Genomic DNA, 25,680 nt, shown 5'->3' with positions numbered 1-25,680 from the left:
GGCGCCGGGATGGGGGAGGGGGCGGCGGCGCGGGGGAGGGGGCCGAGCGGAGGCGCCAGAGCAAGATGGCGGCGCGAGTGCTGCGGTCCCTGGGAGCGGCCGCGCCCCCCCGCCTGCGGCCGGCCCTCAGGTGAGCAGCGCCCGGCGGGCCCGGCCTTGACCTTGGACCCTGGCCCGGGGGCGGGCGAGGCCACGGCTGCCTTGGGCTGGACTGCGCCCCCTGCCCTGCGCCCCGATCCCCTCTAGCCGCCAGCCCCAGCTGGGGTTCAAGGTCACGGGCGCCGTGGATCGTGCACCCCAGCCGAGCCGGGGCCGGACCGGGCAGAAGCCTACGGCCCTGCCCCCCGCGGGCCACGCCACGGGGGAGGGAGGGAGCACGGGGCCCGGCCTTGACCATGCCCGTGGTAGCTGGCGGCCCTGCCCGACCTCACTAAGAGCCCCGGCCGAGCAGAAGCCAACAGGCGTCTGGCATTCCCCGCTGAACCCCCTCCTGGCGCTGCAGCCCGGGCTGGAAGGCCAGCTTCCGAGGCACTGACAGGTCCCCCAACACCTTGAGCTCTGACCGTGACATTGACCTCCCTGCCCCCCCCTTCGCCTTCCTCCGTTAGAGGCCAGCCCTGGAGTCCTCGCTCTTAGGGGCCCCCAGGCAGGGGGAACAAGTAGCTTTGGCAGCGACATTCCTTGTGGAATGACATTCCTGCTGAGTGTGATTGATCAGAACATCTTCCCCGGGAACCCCGCGATTAGCGGGGCTCCTGAAGCACCAGACACTGCCTTCTCCTTTCAGCTGCCTCCCAGTCCCACTCTCCATGCACATGTTGTCGCTGGGCACTTAGGGGCCACTTGGCACACGCCCGCATGCACCCACGCACCACGATAGGATAATAAACATGGCAGCGACATAATGTTACCAGGTCCTTCTTCCAACTCCCCAATGTAGGCATCTGCTTTCAACGCTCTTTAATTTCTGATGAGCCTTATTCTGTGAGAGCATCTAGCTCTCCTGCCCTAAAATTCCTTCCAACCTTTACCACAAATTGGCAGCGAATGGCTTTATTTTTAGGGAAATGGCTGATGTTCTGATCTGACTCTTTGGAAAACTGCCTTCTTCAACGTGCTTATTATTATAATGCACAAAAGAGCTGCTAAAGATAGATACAAAGCAAAGAAATACTCTTTTAATTTCAGAGAAGGCAAGTAATCTGATTTCATTTAAGTTCGAAAGGCACAAAAAGGTGTTTACTAGATTGTGAGGCAGTCAGTTTCCGTTTTTGAATCTCTGGCTAAGTAACATATGCCAGCATCAAAATGGAAAATTAGACCAAAACCTAAACTTCTTTTGGGGGGTTCAAATATAATAGAGATTATAAAGGTTTGGGGGTTCTGTGTGTGCTGGGAACAGATATCCCAAATGTTTAGAAGATACTTTCCAGCATAGAATTTAACAGCTACAAAATGTTATTTCCCCTGTTTACTGAACTATTTTTGCTGCTTTTTTTCATCTTATAAGGATTTTATGAATCTTTTTTTTTTTTCTGCTAATGCCCCAACAGCATTTTAGGAATATGTTTTACATGTTTTTAAAGTATTCTTATTACTTTCTTTATGGTTTACATGTGTCTATATATCTACATATTTCCAAATGCTATCCTCTGTCATATTTCAGGTAACTTTAAAATAAGTGAGTAAATTTTATGGACTGGTATATATAAAAGCCACTAGGGTCTTAGAGCAGCTTCCCTTTTTATTTTTTAAGGGACTGCAGATAGGAGAAGGCAAGTCCAATAAATCTGGCAAAGCAACAAGTTCATTTTAAGAACGAGGCAAACACCATTTTGCATGCTTGTTGGATGGACGATATGTTGAATAAGAACAGAGATCTACCTAGGTGATTTGTAGGATTTTCAATTATGAGCATGTGGATGTATCTTGTGGAACAGAGAAAGATTTGTATCCTTGAGTGTTTTCTTCCCCCCTGAAGGTCACCTTCCTAATTACTAGCGACTAGCTATTGTTCTGCTCTGTCCTCCTACACTCAGCTGGGAACTGTCAGACTCCTTGGATATTGTTGACTGTAGATAGGGTGTACAAAATAACACTTTGTGCTACTCTGTGACTAAGTCCCCCTTGGCTTGTTTTCCTAACCTTTCAATGTAAAAGGTACATGAGAGCCGTACTGACGCGCAGGTTTGGGATTCTGGAGTACTTTCTTCCTGGAGAACAGAAAACAAAACTTTTAGAGTTGTTTTCTTTAGGAAAAATTGATGGTGAATATTATGGGCACAGCACAGTACAAGGGCCTCTGTATCGTAAGAGGTCAGGCCATACTTACAGAATTGATTTTACTGAGAGATGGTGAGAGAATGTATCGCAAGGAGATTCTCAGAACTCATTTGATACTCCTTTCGAGTACAGATCCCCTTTCAAAACCTGGTTGGAGATGTAGACGGGAAATGACCGCACCAATGCAACTATCAATAAAATGTAAATAAGTCTTGATTGATGACACATGTTAAAACTTTGGATATGGGGGGGGGGTGAAGGTGGGGTGAAGGGGAAAATAAGAGCATGAACCATGTAACCATGGAAAATTTTTCTAAAAAATAAAATATTTAAATCTTAAAAAACAAACAAAAAAAAAAAAAACCTGGTCCAAGAGATTGAACTTGATCAATAGGGCCTTGGGAATCTAAGAGTTTTAATGCAAGTAGTAGGATCTCAGCTTTGAGACTAGAAGATGATTTGGGTGTGAGGCAGTGAAGATCCACCAGATTGATAAGGTCACAGAGCAGGTTTTACAAGGAATGTCCAATGATTGGTACCACTTCGTTAGAGTGCCTGCCTAGCCTCTGACAGTGTGTGTCTGTGTAAAGAGGTGTGCTTAGGGCGTAGTAGGTGCCTCCTAGATGTTTATTGGTGGATTGATTGTGGCAATAGAAATTCATTTAGGAGATGGAAATGATCAAATCTGTTCTGTGGGATGGTGTTTGTGTCTTTAGGTTTTAATGACAGCTGGAAGCCTGACTTCAGTATAAAGTCATTTGGGTTGTACTTTTCATTTTCTTTATGCAGATTTTGCTTTATAAAAGAATGTTTTGGAGGGGGAGACGCATTCCTAGAATCCTAGTGTAAAGTATATGGATACTCTGGTAGGAAATACAATGCTGTAAAGTCTTTCTGTTTTCCACTTGAATGGCATGGGGGGAGGGGAGGAGTAATAACCTCTGCCTCTCCTAATAAGATAATTTAGCAAGATCACTTGAATAATTTTTATAAGCTTTGATAGTAATGAACTTTAATAAAATGTCTTGAATATATATGTATATAAAGCACGTACATGTATTTTCCCAGAATCCTGTGAGGGATTGCAAGACAATAATCTTAATTTTACAGTTGAAGAAACTGAGGCTGAGGGAGGTTAAATGACTTGCCAAAATAAGACAGCAAGTGTGGGAGATAAACATCCAATGTTCTCTTCTGTGAATGATATAGTTGTTTGACTCTACTTAATTAAAATACACATAAGCCTCTGCAATTCTCATTAGACCTGTACTGGCATATTTGTTTATTCCTAGGGGCCTGGCATCTTCTAGCAACAGACCACGTGAAGACAGTTGGTTAAAATCTTTATTTGTCCGGAAAGTTGACCCAAGGAAAGATGCTCATTCCAATCTCCTCGCCAAAAAGGAAACAAGCAGTCTGTACAAAATCCAGTGTGAGTGGGGCTTTTTACATTTTAAGATTTGAATTTTCTTTCTTTGTTCAAAAATTTAGTATTGACTCTTCTTGTTTCAGTTCACAACGTTAAGCCAGAATGCCTGGAAGCATACAATAAAATCTGGTATGTGGCCCAAACTACCCTTGACTTGGAGGGAAAGGATGAAGAGAGTGTGTGTGTGTGTGTGTGTGTGTGTGTGTGTGTGTGTGTGTGTGTGTGTGTGTGTGTGTGTGTTCTGGCTCCTCTGGAAATGGCTAGAGGGAAAGTGAGAACACTTTTAGTAAACTCGATTCCTCCCTCTTTGAAAAGGCCCTTAAACTGAACTCTGTGTGATGAGGTTACGAAAGTAAATGGGGGGTACAGGAGGTATAGAGGTAAATCTCCTCATACGTTAACAAGTCCTACACATTCTCTTGGTATTTCCTTCTATTTGGACTGATTGATTTTGAATGAATTTTGCTTAAAACGTTTACATACTCATGATAAATGTGACTTTGTAGCTCTCCCTTTGCTAAGGTCCAAGTGAAGAAAGAGAATTTTTGAAAAGCACAGAAATTTGGGGACAGCTAGGTGGCTCAGTGGATTAAGAACCATGCCTAGAGATGGGAGGTCCTGGGTTCAAATGTGGCCTCAGACACTTCCTAACTGGGTGATCCTGGGCAAGTCACTTGACCCCCATTGCCTAGCCCTTCCTGCACTTCTGCCTTGAAACCTATACACAGTGTTGCTTCTAAGACAAAATGTAAGGGTTTAAAAAAAAAAAAAGAAAAGCACATAAATTCCCAACAGCAAAAACTGTTAATGTTTTAACTGGAGACAGTTCATAGAAATAGAACAATAGTGTGAACTTTCCTGTTCATCACAAAAATTCCATTCTGGACCCATTTACTTCTGTATTCATTCTCATCTTTCCAGCTTTTGCAGCTCTGTTGTGCACACCCAACCCCCCCAACCCCAACCTGAGCATCTCATCCAGTCTTGTCAGCCTGAAGACCCCCAATGGGCCTACTAGACATCTTGGCCATTTCTGAAACTCATCTCATCTAAACCTGGACACATTTCCTGAGCAAATTTTTCCAAAACTCACCTTTCCAGAATATAAAGCCCTTTGGACTCGTTTTCCTTGCACTGATAGAAGTTGTAGAGAAGCAAACTTGGCCTATTGATGTCAGGAAAATCTACTTAACAATTAGAGCTCTCCCCAATTAGAATGGGCGGCCACAAGATGTAGCGGGTCTGTCCTCACGAGGGCTCTTCCGGCTAAGAGAGGATGAACAGTTGTGGGGCAAGTTGTAATGGGGAATTTTCAGGTATGGGTTGAACTTGATGACACTTTGGACCTCAGTTTCCTCATCTATAAAATGAGAGGTTTAGACTAAACAGGTTCCTTCCAACTCTAGACCCACAATCCCAGTCTCCACTACTACCACCCTAGTCCAGCTCCCAGTTTTATTCATGGCACCACAGTAATTTGAACATAAAACTTCAGTCATCTTCATTCTCCTTAATCTTCAGTATCAAGGGAGTCCCTGAGACTGGCTGTCATGTCTTTCCTTTTTTTCTTGATGCCCACAGCAAGAACCCTAATGCACATCTCCATTGCCTCATAACTGGACAACTTAAACAACCCTTCTGCCAGCCTTTCTGACTCGAGCTTGTCCTTACCCCAGCATGTTTTCTTTAGATGAATGTTCTTAACCAACACTAATGTCTACACTACCATGGTTGGAGGTAATTTTTCTGATTAGAAAACTTCAGCAGCTCTTAATTTCCAGCTTTATCAAGGCTACCCTTGTCTGCCTAACTCTTTCGTCTTTGCAGCCTGGGCCCACCTCACCTGTCTTATGTACCCCTCTTCCCAAAAATTAAGCCTCCCCTCTATCAGGCAGACCTGCTCACTCTCTTTTAACATGTGGTAATAAGGAATGAACGACCCCACAAATGTGCTTCTCTCCTCTTTGAGAGCCATAGCACTGGCTGATGAGATGCCAACAGAAGTCTTTTTCAAACACATACAGCTTCCTCTGACACACGCAGAGTTGTCACAGAAGATAATGGAATCCTTCTTGTCTGGCCTCATTTAGACTTCCAATGTTGTGTTACACTTTGAAACACTAAAGTTTCAGAAAATGAACAGCTCTTAGTTGACTGCATTTAATCAAAAAAGTCTTCCAATTTTTTATTGCCAGATATCGGTAATTCAGAAATCTTGGTTTCCCTCTTCTCTTTTCACCAAGAGCCAGTCACGTAAGACATCGTCCAGGTCAAGAGTTCTTAGCCTTTTCTCTTTTGTGGACCTCTCAAACAACTGGAGGGTGCAGTGGATAGAGCACTGGACTTGGAGGCAAGAAGACTGGAGTGGAAATCCAGCCTCCAACACTTACTAGCTTTGTGACCCTGAGCAATCCCTTCTATTTGCCTCAATTTCCACATCTATAAAATGAGGATAATAAGTAGAACCTCCTTCCCACTGTTGTTGTGAGGATAATAAACCCCATCTCAGAATCTTGCACAAAATACAGTACATAAGAATACAATGGAAACCAAAGGCTGGTGAAATATTAATAAACAAGGTCGTGGAGGCCAGCTTGAAGACGCCCCCTTCTATGGAGTAAGACATCCAAAAGCTTTATCCGACTCGGCCTCTGCAGAGACTTGTATTAGCTGTCTTTTCTGAGACCTCAGGTCGTAGAATACATTACAGTAATGCACATTCTAATAAGAGTCAGCATTGCAGTTATCCATCACTATCGTCCTCTCCCGACCACATTCCAGGCATACGTGTGGAGGTCTGGGTTGACTCAGAGTTAGCGCAGCTGCTGAGCCTCCTCTTTGCCTTTATAAGAAATTTGGAATACTGATGGGATACAGTGGCCTGTCTGAAAGGCTCTGCTCATAAGCTCCTGCTGCCCTGGCCTGGGTGCCACTCCTCCCCGTTTTTCTCCATTGTGTCTTGGTTTGCCACCATGCTAGAACTGGAGAAACGTACAAATAACTCCAGGCCTCCACCATGATATGACAGGAATACAGCAAGGGCTTCAGACTTCTGGTGCCAGGAAGGAGCCAGGCTTCCAAGGCTTGTTCCTTTGACTCATTCTCTAGTGCTTTAGGGCTTATGAGGTAGTAGACTCACTATGATATTCCAAGTTGGGTAATAAATACATGGCTGATGTCCCATTCCAGAGATGAGTTCAGTGACTTGCTTCCTCATGCTCACACAATGATTAAGTGTTTTTATTTTATAAAGTATTTATGTAGAGTTTTAAAGTTTTCAATTTGCTTTACAAATATCTCATTTCATCCTCACAACAACCCTGCCAGCTAGATGTTGTTTTTATCCCCATGTTATAGAGGAAGAAGCTGAGGCAGAGAGGTGAGTGACTTGCCCAGGGTCACACAGCTATAAGTGTTTGAGAAAATATTCAAACCTGGGGCTTCCTGACTCCAAGACCAGTTATCTGTCCATGGCACCACCAAACTGCCTGTAGGCAGTGTTGACCCCAAGTATTCTGACTATATTCAGGACTCTCTTTGTTATATTATACTAATACCCTTCAGCATTGTGTCTGTCTAAGCTCAGATCCATCTCACCCAGGTTAGCTCACAGGAATGGATACAGACATTGGCTCTCCCCCTTCCCCTGCTCTGCAAAAGAGCTGCCAGCCCTTCCTTTGGGGTATTTTTCATGGATTTTCCTAGGAAACATAAAGGAGATTTAAAAGAATTTTTCAAAAAAAGGAAAAATGATAAAAGTATTACATATACACTACAAGGAAAACTAAACCTAATTCTTCCCAAGTTGTTCTTCTTTGGGCCGCCCGCCCCTTTTTCTCCTCCTTCTCAGTCTTATCTTGGAATCAGCCAAACCCACTGCTGGCTGGGCTGCAGGTTAAACCAGGTTCTCAGTTTCTGGCCAGTGGATTTGGCTTTCATAGCCCATCTGAAATCTGCCTCATCAAACCTTTGGCCTAAAGGTGACAGCCTGAGCTCCCTCCCTTCCTCTTCTGCCTAGACAAGACTTTCACCAGGATTTCAAAACTCCAGTTTTCACAACTTAGCAAGTGCCTTGAACATATGTCAATACATTAAGCATCTATGATTTCAGTAGCGTAGCATGGAAACCAATGACCAGCCTCTTTTATACCTGAAGCTGAGAGAGATTATGTGACCACCTCCAGGCAGTCCCGCTGCTAGAAAGTGTCAGAGACAAGAGCAGAGCCCAGGTCTTCCTGACCCCCAGCTCCAATTCTGTCCATCATGCCATGCTTCCTCTCACCTTGAATATATGACAAAAAATACCAGACATTCTCATCACCAGCAGCAGTAGCAAGAAGAACATAGCTATGGCATCCCCTGGGTCTCTCTGACGTCCATGCTTTGATTAGTTTGGCCCCATAGGACTAATTAGACCAAGATTGTCAAAACGCATAAAACTGAGCTTGCCCTGGCATTCAGTGCTCATGGTCTGTGGGTCCCCCTTGTTTGAGACCCTTGTTGCTATGCCAAGGAATCAGATCCTTCAGAATGTTCCCCAGTGACTGCTCTCTTACCGGGGGTGGATTCTCTTCCTGGCTCTCACATCTCCTTTCCTTTCTTGTCAGGGGATCTGCTTCTTCCTGGCCTCATAAGAGCTGCCTCCTTTTCCCATTTTCTCTTCCTCTTTAAGCAACTTCTCACCTGGTTCTTGACTTTTATCACTCATAGACTGAAGCTTTTATAAGCATCAACAATCACGAGGTCATGAATGCTCCCACTCCTCACTAGTCCAATTCATCTCCTGCCACCTTTGAGCCCCTGGTTCTTCCTTACATCTTGGTCACAGCACATGATCCGAGAGAGATCCTTCCCTTCCCTTCCCTAGTGAGGTAGCGTCTCAGACATTCAAGGAAGGCATCATTAAATGATCCTGAAATGCCAGTGATAATGCCAACAAAACGGATAAATGAGTTTAGTGTCTTTAATTAGTTGGCAAAACACTTATGTTGGGCAGACATTGTTAAGTTCCCAGTAAAATTTTACTGGTCGATTGACAAGGCCAATTGAACACATGGGATTAATATTTCTTATTTTTAAGTCAAGAGGTGCTGCCAAAGATTCATGAAGAAAAGCACTACCCTTGTACCTTGGTGGGGACATGGAATACGTGGTACGGGGAGCAAGATCAGGCTGGTAAGGAATCTTAAGAATAACTCTTAGATCCTAGACTCAGTGCTAGGATGGACCTTGTCTCTTAAACCATTAGCAATGAACTGTGGAGTCTGAGTGCAGATGAAAGCACATCTTCTTCCACTCTATTTCCTTCATGAGCTTTTTATTGTATGTGTGATATGTGTCTTCCATCATGGCATGAGCAATATGGAAATATGTATTGCATGAAAGCACTGGTATAACCTACACCAGACTATTTACCACCTGCGCTGGGGGGAGAGAGAAGGAAAGAATCTGAATTATAAAACGTCAGAAAACAGTGATTTCTACATGTAATTGAAAAAAATGTAAAGAAAGAAAAGAACCAAAATGAATAAATGAAAGTTAAAAACTAGCTGCATTATAAAAAACATTTATTGTAATTCACAAGTAATTTTCAGATGGAATCTTTGTGTGCATTAAACATTTCCTAAAATCATTGTTCAAACTCATGGTTAAAGGAACTATATTGTTTCTTCCAGTTTGAAACAATTTTTTATTGCCTTTAAATGTTTCCATTTATTTTGATAAGTTGCATGCCTAGACCCACTTTTGTGTACATTTACAATTTTGTACCATCAACCTTTTGTGTGTCTAATATTTTAAAACCAACTTGAGCTATTATCACAAACCTCTAAATGTGCATATTTTTAAAAATATATTTCAGTCCACCTCTGGAGGTATGAGGGAGGCTATCCAGCCCTCAATGAGGTCATGAATAAGCTCAGAGAAAATAAGGTATGGTTTTTTTTAAGTATTTACTAACTCTAATTTCAAAGAGCACCTCTTAGTCTAGATTAAATGTCTTTAGTAATTTATGTTTTTCTGCTAAAAAATGGTGTTGTTTGTACACTTTGGTTTGTAGGGATTTTTTTTAATAGTTTCTGTATCAACATTAAAATAACAGTTCTTATGGCAAGAGTAAATCACCGCTTAGAAATGAGAGGTTTCATTTTAAATCTTCATAATAAGTATGTCTGCTTTGGATACCAACAAGCAAAACAGCTACTTTGTGACTTGTTGATGGCATCTTTTTAATCCTGGGCTAGCTTCCCCTTACTCCTCAGTGTGCATTCAGGCTGCTAGAATAAGACTCTGATGGCATGGGTCTGGGCCAAGGGTCCTTCAAGATTCCCCAGGATCCTTCCAGAGGGTCTGCAGGGTCAAAACCTTTCATAATAATACTGACATTTTAATTTCTAATGTGGTGAAAATCAATAAATATCAAATATGTAAACAAGCTGTGTAGACCTCAATAATTTTTTTAAAATACTTACCTTCTGTCTTAGAATTATTACTAAGGGGGGCAGCTGGGTGGCTCAGTGGGTTAAGAGCCAGGCCCAGAGATGGAAGGTCCTTGGTGCAAATCTGGCCTTAGACGCTTCCTAGCTGTGTGACCCTGGGCAAGTCACTTAACCCCCATTGCCTCACCCTTACCGCTCTTCTGCTTTAGAACCAATACACAGTATTGATTCTAAAACAGAAGGTAAGGGTTTAAAAAAAGAATCAATACTAAGTATTAGTACCAGGGTAGAAGGTGGCAAAGACTAAGCAATTGGGGTTAAGTGACTTGCCCAGAGTCACACAATGAGGCAGAATCTGAGGTCACATTTGAACCCAGAACCTCCCATCTCCAGGCCTGGAGCTCTATCCACAGAGCTACCTAGCTCCCTGACCTCAATAATTTTTAAGAGTGTAAAGGGGTTCTGGGACCAAAAAGTTTGAGAACTGCTGCCTTAATGCAAACATCATTAGCATGACGAACCGTGGATTCAACACCCTTTGTGACACCTCCAAGTTGAGAAGTTGATTGTCCCCGAGATATAGGGGAGACTTATTGGGAAAAATCGAACTAGTGAGTGTAGCCTGATGGACTGCAGAGTTCATGTTGTTTGTGGGAATTTACAGGTCCACGTCATCCAACTATCTCATGACACTTTTCTTTCAAAGGAATTTGTGGCCTTCCGCAAGGAAAGAGGCAACATGCTACTTTCTCGAAAGAACCAGCTGCTCTTGGAGTTCAGTTTCTGGAATGAACCCGTCCCCAGACCAGGGCCTAATATATATGAACTCAGGTCTTACCAACTTAGAGTAAGTACAAAAGTGAATTGCATTCGTCTACTCGCTTCTGTTTAGGAACTATGGCAAGGTCTTCTGATGGGACATGAAGGGGAGTGGGGTAGGGCTAGGGAGGAGGGGTAGCCTGGCTTTGAAGCATTTGGGCATCCAAACTGGCCTTACCTTGTTCCCTCTTCCTTTCCACCACTCCTTCCTAGACTTCTCCTTTCTTTGGTTTTCCTCTGTCCCTTCTTCATGTGTCCCCCTTTTACTGTTCGTATTTTGTGAAATCTTTAATGTCCATTCTTTGGCATATCTCCTAATGGCATTTCTGAACTATTCAAGAGGAAAGGCCTAAAACTACAGAACTTATTTGAAATCATTCTTTATAGCATTTATTACAGTGGGATTAAGGGAGCTAATAAATACCAGATGACCAATTTATAGGACCCTCAGTATACATATGCAAAATACCCTCAGATTGGGAAGTATTTTCCCAGATGTTGCCCTAAAGTCCAAAGAAAACTCAACCGCAAATAATATGGATTCCTACTGTTTGTGGCTGTATCAACTGGATCTTCTTCTTATTAGAAAACTGGAGTACACCTCTAGACCTTTTTTCCCAAATATGAAAAAAAATAATTGAATCTCTTTTCAAATCTATAATAATCTTGTGTAAATGAAGAGGCTGAAAATATAAGTGGGACAGATTCATAGCATGTGTATGTGAATCCAAGAATGGATACCTACTTATAAAGCAAGTATCCGTAAATCTACCAAAGTCCATACATCATCACTTTGATTTAAGCCACAGACAACCATTCTTAGTAGGGGAAATATGAATAAAATAGATCATCGTTTTAGAAATCAAGTTTGTCTTTTTTTAAAGTAAGCTATGAGCTAGTTGGCCTCACTCTGTATTTTTTATTGAAATGCTTCCCTGGTCAAAGAACTAGTATTCCAAAACCAAAATGTTTTCTTTCAGCCAGGAACAATGATTGAATGGGGCAACTATTGGTAAGTTTATTGCAGCATGGTGAGTTTCTAAATCTTACTAATGGATTGCGTTGGGCCATTCTTCTCTCTGTATCAAAGCTTGGGATCTTTGGCGTCAGGGTTGGACATGAGTTTAGGAATTCTGTTTGCATTTTCACAGGCCTCATCTTTCCTACAATATTGCTTTTACTCACAAATATATTTTCTCACTTATGTGGCTACTCCCCTTGTTTGTCTTTTTAGATTGAGTAGCAAAGAACCAATTTCTTTACCAAGTTAGGTGGTGTTATACCTCAGCAGGCAAGAATATAATTCAAAGTTTTGCTGATCAAAATTATCTACCAAAAACAAGATGAAGTTCCCTACAAGGCAAATATAAGGTACAATATTTAAGGATTAAACAAAATTAATTTCGATAGATTCAAGATGGGAAATGACTGGTTAGGCATAAGTGGGAGTGTAAAAGACCATAGCATCAGAGTGGAACATGAACTAAATGTCTATGACAATGTCATAAGCTGATAATGGAAATATGACATGCAAAAGTTGGTACGGATTCTTTTTATTGTAGAGTGTGAGGATCAGAGTTGGTGTAGACATTTGAAGAGGGATCTGGAGGACTGAGTAAATACGAAAAATGAGCAACGAAAGTGAATGAAGAGATAGAAACGCAAGACTTGAGAAAAGATGCAGGGAATTGAATGTAGGTAGAGGAAAGAATGGCTTTTTGGCTCTACAATGGGTTATTTCCTTTGTATCATTAAATATGCTGGTAGGAAAAAAAACTGGTGAGTCAAATCCTGTTTTCCCATTACCTTCATTGGGACTTTATAGATAATTGGCATCTCCATTTCCATCTAATCTTCAAAAAGGAGGAGCTTCTTGCTCTTCTCTATAGCAAAGTGATTGGCAAAAAAGGACATAAGTATATACATAGCACTAGCCATTTAAAGCATGTTTAGAGTGAAACTTTTTAAAAAATGCAAATGTTCATCTTCAATTGTATCTGCTTCCCATGTTGGATCTTCATGTCTTGGATTTTTTTTTTAACATGAAGTCAACTTTATAAGAAGAACCGACTACTAATTTTCGAGGCTAAGGCAGAGACAGAGGAAATTATTTTTAAATTGCCATGAGAGATCTAGGTTTAGAAATAAGGGAGAACTTCAGCAATAGGATGGTTAAATACTATTGCCACCTTGAAGAAAGCTTATGGAATTTCCATCCCGGAGGATCTTTCAGAAAGATTAACTTTTCTTTCATCTGGTTCAAATGGAATCTTGTTCTCATCTGGAAAAGGGGACCCAACCAATCACTTCTCACTTCTGCTAGGCATGTGGTTCTACAGTCAAATTTCTGATACTTTCCAGTCCAGTTGTTTTGGGGATCCTTAGGATGTAAAGAATTCTTAGGGTAGAAAATGGGTGGAGAAGTGTCTATTTCAAAGCTCTTTTGTCCAATTAGGTTGGTATAATAGTAACAAAGGCCTTTTGCCCAAAATAGTTTTCAGGAGCCATCAAAATGTAGTTGCTAATTCAACTTGAGATTATTCCTTATTAGCTGTCTTTTGGAAGTAAACATCAGTTTAGTTCTTTAATTCCACTTACTTTGGCCTAAGGATTATGAGTGCATACATTTGAATGTCTGCCTATTATAAAAACAGTTGTTTATTTTATTTTATTTTTTTAATTTGGAAATGCTATTTCTGTAAGCTTGGCTGCCAATATCGTGTTGACTTACTGTCCTACAGCCTCTGCTGGGAACCATAACTACAATTCAGCTTCCTTAATCTTTTGTCAACTCCACCACGTTGGTTTCTAGTGACTCGTTTAAATTGGGCCACTGCTGGCATAACCTGTATCAGGCTATTTACTGCCTTAGGAAGGAGGGGTGGGATCTGAATCACAAAATGTCAGACAAAAGTTGTCCAAAATTGTTTCTAAATTGAAAAAAATTTAAAAAGTTAAATTTAGAAATAAAATAAAACTGGGCCACCAAAGATAAGAGCAAGTCAGAACATTTGATTTGCTGAATGGGAAAGTACATATATAAAAGCTAGCTAGCTGTATTTCATATGCTAATGTTACATGCCAATATCAAGTTTTGCTAATAAATATGCTTGTTGAGTCAATCATAGAACAGATTCAGTTGCTAAGTGGATTTTATATACTGCTAATCTAAGACTGTTCATCTAGAAACCTGCTAGATATAGATATGTATATCTATACAGACATGGTTTTTTTTCTCTAACTCCATTATCTTATCAATAAGTCTTCTTTCCAAAGGGAAGTGAACTTTAAAAGCTAGTTCAGCCTTTGATTTGTCTCTTGACAAGTGGTGACTCCTTCACTATGTCCTTCAGAATTTTGTCAGGCCCGGCCAAGTGTAAGTTTTCCTTATTTACCTTAAACGAATTTTAAAAATTCAAAACTAAATAGGAATGAATGTTTATCACTGAAAATGAAAGCTAGAATGCATCCTGCACGTTGAAATAATTTCTTTAATTTCATTAATTTGCCAATCAGAATGACCACTTTTAATGAACAGAAAACTAATCACAAATTCTAAAATTGAGAGTAGTAATTCTCTTCTAAAAAAACCGATTGGGAGAAAGAGAGAGGCACGAATGTTAAGAGCATTCTCTTTTTTTAGGAACTCAAAGCCCGTGCCATAAGAGAGCAGTTATATACCTTGACAGGTAAAAGTGCCGTGTCTAATATTACTTGGAAGTAAGTGTTAGATTGCAAAGGCTCATCAGAAAGTTCTTAGACTCAATTCTCCTGCCGACGCAGGTGATAGCAGTAGGGATGGCAGTGCTGTTCAGGAGGCCACAGTGCCTAGGAAAGGGATCCCTTGCAGGCTAGAGAAGATAAATCTGAACATTTTCCCAACCTTTTAATATTTGTCAACACATGGGGCTTTGCAGAGATTAGCTCTGCTTTGAATATGATTGGAGAAAGTTTAGTCTTCTCCTCCTTTTTCACTGAAGCAGTCTGGTGAATGAAAATTCTTTTCTCTTCTAGGGCTCGTGCAATTCGTTTTAGGCAGGACAATGAGGAAGCGGTTGGAGGGTTTTTCTCTCAGATTGGGCAGTTGTATATGGTCCATCATCTTTGGGGTAAGAATCTTCTTCTTCTTCTCTTAGAAGACCTTGATTCAGCGGGCTGTATGGTGAGGGCACATTCCCATATGAGCGTGATGGGATGTGGGGGATGCAATAAAGGGAAGCCTCGGCCGGCCCTTCTCCTACAGCCAACCTGCTTGTGACAGATGGGAGTCAGGGAGACCCAGTGATGCACAATTAATCGCAAAGGACCATTTGGGTCACTGGGCAGAAGCCCCACCAGTTAAGCGAGCACCAGGATTGACTGGCAACCAAAGAACCTGAGAAGAGCAGGGAAGACTGTAAGGGAAGAGAGATAGAGGAAGCAGCCGAGTGGGCAAAGAATGAAAATCAGAAGAAATGGAGACAGATTTAAGGAAGGATGGTGCTGGTAAGGGTCCATTTGGCCAGGTAGATGTGAAACAGAAGCAAGTCTGGGTCCACTAAATGACAAAATTAAGCTATTTAAAATATCTCATTCTGAGGAGGGAAGGGAAGGAAGGAAATCTTATCATTTGGGGAAATGTCTGTTATTAATTGCTATTATATATGATTGAGAAAATAAAATACTTTAAAAAATAAATAAATAAAATAAAATATCCCGTTCCTGGGCTTTCCAGGCAACCAAGAGGTTAAAAGGTGTTGGTTAGTGAAATAATTGATGTGTACCTTGTTGCCCCAAACCCTCCGGAGTGTTGTTCTAGATAACTGGGTTTTCCAGACAGTTGAAAATTAGTCCTTTGCATTTGGAATGTTTAAAAATGTACTTTATAGCTCCTTGCTTTATTAACAGAGTAGACAAAGCATAGTTTTAACAGTTTTTTTAAGCCTTTACCTTCTGTCTTAGAATCAATAAAAGTATCAGTTCCAAGGCAGAAGAGCAGCAAGGGCTGGGCAGTGAGGGTTAAAGGACTTGCTCAGGGTCACACAGCTAGGAAGTGTCTAAGGGCCAATTTGAACTCCAGGCTTCCCATCTCTAGGCCTGGCCCGCAGGCCACTGAGCCACCTCACTACCCCCTTAAATAAGTTTTCATACTTAAAGATAGCATTGTTTGTTGAGTTCAGAATAAAATTAATGATTTTTTTAAAAACTCTTTCCTTCTGTCTTAGAATTGATACTAAGTGTCAGTTTCAAGGCAGAACAGTGGGGAGGGCTCGGCAGCAGGAGTGAAGTGACTGGCCCAGGGTCACCCAGTTAGGAAGTGTCTGAGGCCAGATTTGAACTCTAGGCCTGGCATTCTATTCACTGAGCCTCTCAGCTGCCCCTAAAAAGAAATGATTTTTTTTTTAATCTTGAAAAAAAGTCCTTAAGTCTCTGCTTTCATTTTCCTCCTTTTCCCCCTTCTCATAAAGGCTGAGTGGCATCTGTTCAGATGTGCAGCCACTCAGACAGCCAAATAGGAAAAACTAGTTTTCTGCAAAGTTAATTACAGATCAGAGGCTCGCATGGCCTCGAACCCAAGACATCCCCACGGCTGCCCTCAGGGAACTTCCACACAACAGCTGGGATTTCTCCCTCATCTCTCTCCCGCCAAGGTTGTTCTTTGGGCATGAGAAGGGGCACCCGTCACCCTGGCAAGGATTCGTCCAGGCCATTTGGAACACGACTGACCCTTCGTTATCAGATGCCACTTCTGCTGATGGGACAGATCACATTTTTCTCTTAACTTTTCCTTATTGTTTCACTCTTTTTAAACCCTGACCTTCTGCCTTAGAATCTATACCAAGTATCGTTTCTAAGGCAGGAGAGTGGTTAGGACTAAGTGACTGGCCCAGGGTCACACAGACAGGAAGTGCCTGAGGCCTGATTTAAACTCCCGCCTGTAGGCCTGGCTTTCCATCCACAGAGCCACCTCTCCGCCTCTAGTGTTCGACTTTAATGGTACTCTCAGCTTTCAGGAGTGCATCATTAATGTTCTAGTACCTGAAAGTCTCTTGAAAGGCCTTCAGAATGGATCATTTTCTCATGAAATCTCTTCTGGAATGTCATTTCATATTCTCCATGATTGTGTCAGTGAGAGGGACTATGCTGAGACACATCCCAATGCTAACCTTCCTCAGAGGAACCAGGTTGTTAAGCAAGCAAATAGCCTCGTCGTTCCCCAAAAGTGTGTCCTCTTGGGCAGCAGGTGAGTCCCTGAGTGACACCCCGGAAGCCCAAAGAGGGAGCTCCCAACAGATTCGGCTTAAACCAGGAGGCCTGAAGCTCCGTCTCCCTCCCAGAACCCATCAGCCACACAGAAACGCTCCAGGATGTGTTGACTGTGACTCGCCCGGGGGTTACAGCTGACCTGCACCTTCTCATCCCCTTCTGTCTCAGAATCCATCCTGAGCATGGGCTCCCGAGGCGAAAGAGCAGGAAGGCCTGGACAGTAGGGTCAAGTGACTGGAAGTATTTGAGGCCAGACTGGAACCCAGGACCTTGCTTTTCTAGGCCTGGCTCTCCATCCACAGAGCCACCCAGCTGCCCCCATCTCACAGACTCTTGTACCCCTGTCCCTGTCCTCCCCAACCCCACCCTTTAGTTCCTTCATGGAAGTCTCCCCAACATACCGCAGGCCTCCCTCTAGTGGGTTCTAGGCCGGGTTCTGCCATCCTTTGGTTATCGAGTTAATGAGCATTGCCAAAGTGAGTTGGTTTCAGAAACATGATCAAATTGTTCAGGGGAGAGGGTGCCCCCTTGGGAATTCTCCCCAGAAAACACACCACTACTCTGCTCTGTCTTGATTTGCTCTTTTACACCTGCTTCGCTGCAGCCTTGTCCATTATCTCAGCTTCCCTTGGAGGATGACAGGCTGTTCAGCCCACTGCATTGGATGACACAAATCTCCTGTCAAACACTGGCAGCTCTGAGTCAAGGGATGGCATCCTACACCCTGATTCATCCCTGGATGATCCACTATCTGCAGAGAATTCCAGAACAAAGCATTTGCCCAACCACCAACCTTTTGGGTGCAGATCCTCAGCCTGGGAGCTCCTTGAGGGCACACATTGTATTTTTGCCTTTCTCTGAATCCTCAGGGCTTAGCAGAGTGCCTGGTGCATAGTAGGCACCTAATAAATGCTGGTTAATTGGTTGATGGATTAGGTGAAGATTAGAATCAGCCTTCTCTGTCACCACTGGACTGGGCACTGTGGTTTGCTTCATCTCTTGGACAATGTAGGGTAGCTCAACAAACAGTGTGGCCAGGAATAAGGCCCTTGAGGACCTCATCATTCTAGATGGATCCAGCCTTTCCTCATCTCCTCTGTCCCAAGTAGATGTCCCCTGAGCCTGTGCTTTCTAAGGGCTACTGAGCCCCAAAGGACTAAGGGGTCTTCCTTCCTAGACCCTCTCCTAGCCTAACTTTCTTCTTTTCTTGCTCTTAGTGGCTGCTTACTCAGTGCCTCCAGTAACCACTTTTTAGGATTCTGGCCACCTCTAACCACAGCTTCTCTCCTCCCATTTCTTTCTATTTTCTGCCTTTCTTCTCTATCTCTTCTACTTATCTTGGTTTTTCCAGAAAGAGCTGGCCCTTATAGACACCTCCAGATAATTAGAGCATTTCTTTCTTCCCACTTGGAAAATCAGACAATCCCAGTGTGTCTGATGGGATCTTGAGACCTTTAATAGATCCATAGTTGGTTAGAATTGGAAGGGACTTTAGAGACAATCCAGTTCAACCTCCTTTTTATAGATGAAGAGACTGAGGCCTTAGAACCACAAGGGGAAGGTCCCAAAACCAATTAATGATGGAGCCGGGATAGTCATTCTTGCTGGTTCCTGAAGAACTTATTCAACACTCTTCCAACGCTCTTTGGAGTGAAAGAGAGAAGAGCTGGGGGCTCAGAGCTATTCCAGAGGTCTAGAAGCCAGGAAGGCTGGTTTAGGATTAGTCACAGTTTGATTGTGCAAATAAAGCTATAGATTGGCATTTCCCATTTTGGCCTGAAATTTATAATGATCCATTCCTGTTTTCTGGATGGCATTGTTTATATCTGTGTTCTCTTACTTTACCTTATTCATTGCTGCTTTTTAGATTTCCTTTTAAGTCAATTCAGCAAACATGCATTAAGTGTTTACTGTGTGCCAGGCACTGGGCTCAGTACTGTGGTTCCAGAGAAAGGCTCTGCCCGCGAGGAGCTCAGCCTCAAATATGGAAGAAGTAATGTCGGCATTCAGATCATCTTATCTTTCCCTTGAGAGAATAAGGCATTATCATCTTCGAAACAATTGTTTAGTTTCTAATAGAATCAACAGTTCTATTTTACCATATTATCTTGTGGCTGTCATTATAAATAATTATAGTTCATATCTCTGAAAACGATCTCCCAAAAAATTTGTAGTTATATTCCAAATAGAATCATCCTGCACATGAAGCTTTTCTTTTTTTTTTAAATCCCTACCTTCTATCTTAGAATTGATATTATGTATTGGTTCCATGGCAGAAGACCTCGTATTTCCCACCATGCCTTACAGTAAGCCCCACTGGCCCATTGTCATATACCATAAGGCAATGGATATCTGATGGGTAAGTGAGAATTGGGACAAATGGCTCAGACTCTCCCTTCAGGGGCCTCTACCTAAACGGAATTCCTCGTCTCTCCCTCTTCCATCACTTCACCAAGCTGAAATAAAAACCAAAGCACGTGGCGACGAAGGGCAGGCATTTCTGTGGCTTTAAAGCTGGCTTCTGTGTTTGTTTTCAAGCTTACAAAGATCTGCAGTCCAGGGAAGACACCCGGAATGCAGCATGGCATAAACACGGCTGGGAAGAATTGGTATATTATACAGGTAAGAGCTTCCCACGCGGCTCTCAGGGTTGGCCTGGGCCTCTCGTGGTGGCGGCATTGGTTCAAAGACATTCAAAAATTTGAATTGACCCAGAGAGTTTTACAACCAGCAGGCAGAGGTGTGTCCATTTCTTATCTTCGGAAGCTTTCCCTAAAAAGGTGTAAGATTAAAGCATTTCCTGTTACCTGTTAGTCATTTGTCTGTGTTAGATATCAGCTCTTTAGAACGTGTCTCATTGCCTTGCCAATTGAAAAACATCTTTTGAAAATTAACTGAATTAGGTTTTTCCTCCACTAAAACAATTCACTTATTTTTCAGAGAAAACACCTTAAATAAATGTAATACAAGTGGATAAGATCTTGGATAATCATTATTATGAATAATTATCACATCATAGAAGTCATACCATCTTGACAATCCAGAACTTGCATATTAAGTTTTTTTACCACTAAAAAAATAGAGAGAAAACCATTCTGGACATCTTCTATTCCTAGGAGGAGAAGAGCAAATGGGTCCATCATTGAGTATTTTTAGTAAATGCCAAATACATTGCTTCATAAATAGATACATTTGCCTTTTTTTCCTTCCTGTCTTTACCAGTTAGAACCCAGAAGCGTATTTTGGTAATTATGAAAATCCCTACGTGGACAGGCTCAGATTTGTTAATGTTTCTGTCGTGCACACACACCATACAAATTTAACAGGCAAATATCCCTGGGGGATTGCTTTGTCCTTTTACAATGTCACCTTAGTTTGAAGAAGAGTTTGAGAACAAAGATATCCCTGACTCTCCCATCACCACCTCACTGTGATGGTTATTATTGCCTGGTCATGAATGTGGAGCCTCAACCACGTTCTGCTTTGTTATTCTTTTTTTTTTTTTAAACCCGTACCTTCCATTTTAGTAACAGCTCTAAGGCAGAAGAGCGGTAAGGGTGGGCAATGGGGGTTAAGTGACTTGCCCAGGGTCACACAGCCAGGAAGTGTCTAAGGGCAGATTTGAACCCAGGACCTCCCACTTCAGGCCTGGTTCTCTCTCTACGGTGCCACTTTGCTGCCCCATGACACGTTTTTATGAACAATCTCAAATGCATCATTAGTCAATTAGACCGGGCAGCGCACCCACCTCTCCCACTTCCTGCCTGTATGAGCTTGGACAAGTGATTCCTTCTCTCAACCTCATCATCACATGCAGTCATTCCTTCCTGTTTCAAGACAGTGTAATAGGAATAATAGCTAGCATTTATATGGAGCTCAAATGTTTGCAAAGCTCTTGTCCTGTTATCTCATTGGATCCTCACAACAACCCTCGGAGGTAGGTTCTCTTATTAAACCCATTTTACAAATGGTAAGAAAATGGAGACAGGCAGAAACGAAGTGACTTGCCAGGTCAAGCAGCTAGGAAGTGTGAGGCCAGATTGTACCTTGGGTCTTCCCGGATCTGCTCATGATTCCACGTAGAGCATTGTGGACATTATTGTTCATTTATTTACAGATTCCGTTTGGGCCTAAAACTATGTCATCGTGTAGTTGAGAAAGTGCATGACGGGGAAGAACGGGCACACTAAGTTCCGTACAAACCACCTTAACCTGCCTCTCTGCCCTCTTTTCAGTGCCCCTCATTCAGGAAATGGAGTCAAGAATCATGATACCCCTGAAGATTTCACCCCTCAAGTAAAGTTGGACTTGATTGTTATGTGCCTACCTAGATTTAAGTGACAAGTATTTGTCTTCAATTAATTTTATGGTATACATTGTATATCATGGTGAGAAAGAACCCTTGACTAACTATATAAAACTGCTGTATGTAGCTTATTAGAGAGACCTCTTTTCTTTAGACTCTAAATGTTCATATCAAAGTTAATTACAAAAAAGAAAAGAAAATCGGCTCCTTCTAACAGTGCTCAGTGGTCTTTAGTGAAATATCACTGTTTTGATCTGATATACCTTACCCAAGCCCGGCGGGGAAAAGAGGAAACAGACTCCAATTTGAATCACCTCCTGACAGGAATCCAATCATGAATCCGATTTGTTAATATTTATTTAGGATAAGCAAATCTAGGGAAGAGTGACAAGGTTCCAATGAATTTCCTTCCTGTCTCAGGAAGAGCTCTGGACTCTGGTCATTCCCTCCTAATTCTAGTATGGTTACTCCAGCAGTTTTTCTGATTATTGAACGAGGAACAAACCATGAACGTGTGTACCCAGCACCTGAAAATGTCCTGATCTAGTCTCCTCTGTAATCAGTTGTGAATCCTAGGAGATTGTGACACAGCCGGCCCGATAGCGGCTGATACCATATGTGCACCCGAGCAAGAATTCTGTTTTGATGAAGTGTCACAACAATGTCTATATGGGAAAAAAGAATCACTGCATCGAACCTGTACTTTGGACTGCATGATCTCTAGTTTTGAAATAAACAACTTAAAGAGCACTGATTTTTTTTAAAAAATATTTTTCTATAATGAAACGCATAGCACTAAGAAAAGAGGTTTTATTTTATAAGCAATCATGTGTGAGCTCAGATGCATTTTCTGAGCCAATATTTTAATAAACATACAGCAGATACTTCTGAGGCCGTGTGAAGATGGTGCATGTTGAGATGTGAGTAAAGATTGGCATACAGCAGCGTACTCTGTCCGGTTCTGTCCGATTTCATTTCTGAATGTAGTGTACCAATTTTATTCGTGTCTGTAATAATGTGGAAGTCCCATCGAAACGAACATTTTGTCTGACCCAAAGTTTAAAAAATACTGTGTGAAACACAGCGTATACAAATCTCTTCCCTGGTGTCGAACTTGTACATGTCAATGCTTTTCTGCAAAAAGCATATCAAGTCAATAAAATCCTTTTAATTTTCACATGTTGCTGCTGTTATTCTTGCATCCCTTTTGTGTGTTTGTGTCGAGGCAAATGACACTCCTCACCAACAAATGAGCCTGCTTTTCCAGCGTCCCCAGCACTGTGGAATAAAAGCGCTGGGTCCATGCCTTCCCAAAGTCTCCTGGATGGGTTTCAATGGCACTAGATATGCAACTTCTCAAACTAAGAGGATGATGGTAGCATTTTCTATTGTTTCTGTTCTGTAAACACTAGTCTTATTCCTGAATGAAATCTGGTTTTTTTGTTCTTCTGTATTTGACAAACATGAACATTTCCATGTGAAAAGAAAAAGAGAAAAAAAGATTACATATGTATGTATGTATGTATGCATGTATGTATGTATATATCACTGCAAATTTTATCTCACACAGCCTGTTTCTGTTGTTTTAAAGAATATATCAGAGACAGCTAAGTGGCTTATTGGGCTGAAAGCCAGGCCTAGTGAGGGGAGGTCCTGGGTTCAAGTGTGGCCTCAGACAATTTCTAGCTGTGTGACCCTGGACAAGTCACTTAACCCCATTTCCCAGACCTTACTGCTCTCTTTTTTTTAAAAAACCCTTATCTTCCATCTTGGAATCAATACTATGTATTGGTTCCAAGGCAGAAGAGTGGTAAGGGCTAGGCGATGGGGGTCAAGTGACTTGCCCAGGGTCACACAGCTGGGAAGTGTATGAGGCCAGATTTGAACCTAGGACCTCCCATCTCTAGGCCTGGCTCTCAATCTACTGAGCTACCCAGCTGCCCCCCCTTTCCGCTCTTCTGCCTTGGAACCAATACATGGTATTGACTCTAAGATGGAAGGTAAAGATGAAAAAAAAATTTTTTTTAATGTACTTAATACAGCATTAGTTCCAAAACTGTCTCACTTGCCTATGTGGCCTCTGAACCTCCTAATCTCGTAGGTGCATTTTTAAAAAATACTTCATTGGCATTCTTTTCTTTCTTTTTCACATTCTTATGACTACCCTATCTCCTTCTCCCTCCCCACGACCCCAAATAAAACAATCTGCTTTTGTTACACATTAGCATCATCAAACAAAACAGATCCAACATTGACCATATCTGGAAAAATACTTGTCTTGTTCAGCAGCTCCCTGTCATGAAGTGAGAAGCAGAATGTTCCATCATTACTTTGACACGTCCTCACATTGATCAGAGTTCTTAAGCCTTTCAAAGCTGCTTATCTTTGCAATGTTGCAGTCACCGTATTCAATATGCTCCTCTGAATCGTCCCTTTTTTGTCATTTCTTACACTCCAATAACATTCCATTCCATTTGTATACTATAATTCATCCAGCCATTCCCCAGTTGGTAGACTCTCCCTTAGTTTCTTGTATTTGGCTACCACAAAAAATGCCAACCATAAATATTTTTGTATATAGAGATCTCATCCCTCTAGTTTTCAGCTTTCTGAGGTATAAGCCTAGTTCTTCCATTGGTAGGACAAAGGATATAGAGAGTTTAGTAACCTTTTAGAGTGTGGTTCCAAACTGCTTTTCAGACCATTTGACCAATTTGCCCTTCCAACAATAGCCATTACTGTGCCTATCTTCCCGCAGTCCCACCATCAATCAGTTTTTTCCCTTTTTGTTATCTTTTGACAATCTGATGGATGTGAAGTAGAACCTTAGATTTATTTTACTTTGTGTTTCTCTTATTAGAACTTAGAACTTGTTGACAACTTTCTTTCTGAGAACTTCCTCTTTTCTCTCTTTTGATCACTTATCTGTTGGAAAATAGAATCAATTCCTCTGATTTTTTGTCATATTTCTATCTCAAACTTGCCAGAAAGATTTTTTTCCCACCAATTCCCTTCTAATTTTAGCTTCATTGTTTTAAGCTGTGCAAAAGCTTTTCAATTGTATGTAATCAAAACTATCCAATTTCTCTCCAATTCTTTTGAGGACTCAAGATGGCAGAAAAAAGGCAGGAATTCACCTAAACTCTCCCAAACTGCCCAGCCCTTACTACTCTTTTGCCTGGAAAAAATACTTCATATTGATTCTTAGAGAGAAGGTAAGGGTTATTAAGAAGGGAGGAAAAAAGAGTCAATACTAAGTATCAGTCCCAAGGCAGAACAACAATAAGGACTAAACAATTGAGATTGAGTGACCTACTCAAGGTCACACAGCTAGGAAGGTTCTGAGGTCACATTTGAACCCAGAACCTCCCATCTCTGACAATTCTCTATTCACCGAACTACCTAGCTGCCCCTAGTTTCAATTCTCAGTCAAAAGGTGAGAATTTAAAAAACAAAAAACTGTTCTGTAGTGGAAAACCCACAAAACAACAAGGTGAAACAACTTTCCTATCCAAGAGAACTTAGAAGGTTGTCAAGAAAGGTCTGTCCCTCCAGGCTAAAAGTGTAGCACAGTCCAGTACTGACCAGGCCTTCTGCAAAACAGCAACAACCCATGCCTCAGTAAGCCAGCAGGGAGACTCTTGGCCCTGCATGAGCCATTAGCAGGACTTGGGGGCAATTGAATTAGCAGCAGCAGCTTCCAGAGCTCTCAGCCCACAAACAGTAAGAGAGCCAGACAGCAAGTCAAAAGGAGATTTCAGGGATCCTTTTGCTGGCACTTATGTTGTATTGCCCTGTCGACATGAAATGTGGATGCCTCAGTTTACCCCGGCCCTTTGAGAAACCCCAGTGCTAGGCACACTTGTTTTGGTTTGAACTAAAGACCTAAAACTGTTTGGGGACCTTAGTGTGGGTGGGTTTTGTGGACCTAGTCCCAATGTTGAGTACCTTTTATTTGTTTTAGAGGCTTCTCTTATTATGTTAAAGTTCTCTCAGGAAGCCTAGTTCTTGGTTTGACCCTTGCCTTTGATTTGTTACAGCTGACCACTGGTGGATACCCCTGGGGCTGGCTACAGAACTCTTAGTAGCCCTTTGCCATACCTAATTCCCCAGAAGGTATACAGGGACCCCCAGGTTCCTTTTCTCTGGGAGTTGGCACT

At 42.0% G+C, this 25,680-nt stretch overlaps 1 protein-coding gene across 1 annotated transcript; it reads left to right on the top strand.

Annotated features, from left to right (window-relative positions):
* The first annotated feature begins 47 nt into the window (after positions 1 to 47).
* NIPSNAP2 (nipsnap homolog 2) lies at positions 48 to 22,697 on the top strand. Its single transcript, XM_044673036.1, has 10 exons — positions 48 to 130; positions 3,576 to 3,715; positions 3,796 to 3,841; positions 8,793 to 8,887; positions 9,573 to 9,643; positions 10,856 to 10,996; positions 11,949 to 11,980; positions 14,983 to 15,077; positions 19,753 to 19,836; positions 21,450 to 22,697. The coding sequence occupies exons 1-10, from the start codon at positions 66 to 68 to the stop codon at positions 21,512 to 21,514; spliced, it is 834 nt and encodes a 277-aa protein (XP_044528971.1). The 5' UTR covers positions 48 to 65; the 3' UTR covers positions 21,515 to 22,697.
* Positions 22,698 to 25,680: the final 2,983 nt, after the last annotated feature.

This window comes from Gracilinanus agilis, chromosome 4 (assembly GCF_016433145.1).
Source record: "Gracilinanus agilis isolate LMUSP501 chromosome 4, AgileGrace, whole genome shotgun sequence".
NCBI lineage: Eukaryota > Metazoa > Chordata > Mammalia > Didelphimorphia > Didelphidae > Gracilinanus > Gracilinanus agilis.
This window is presented reverse-complemented; position numbering and strand designations above follow the sequence as displayed.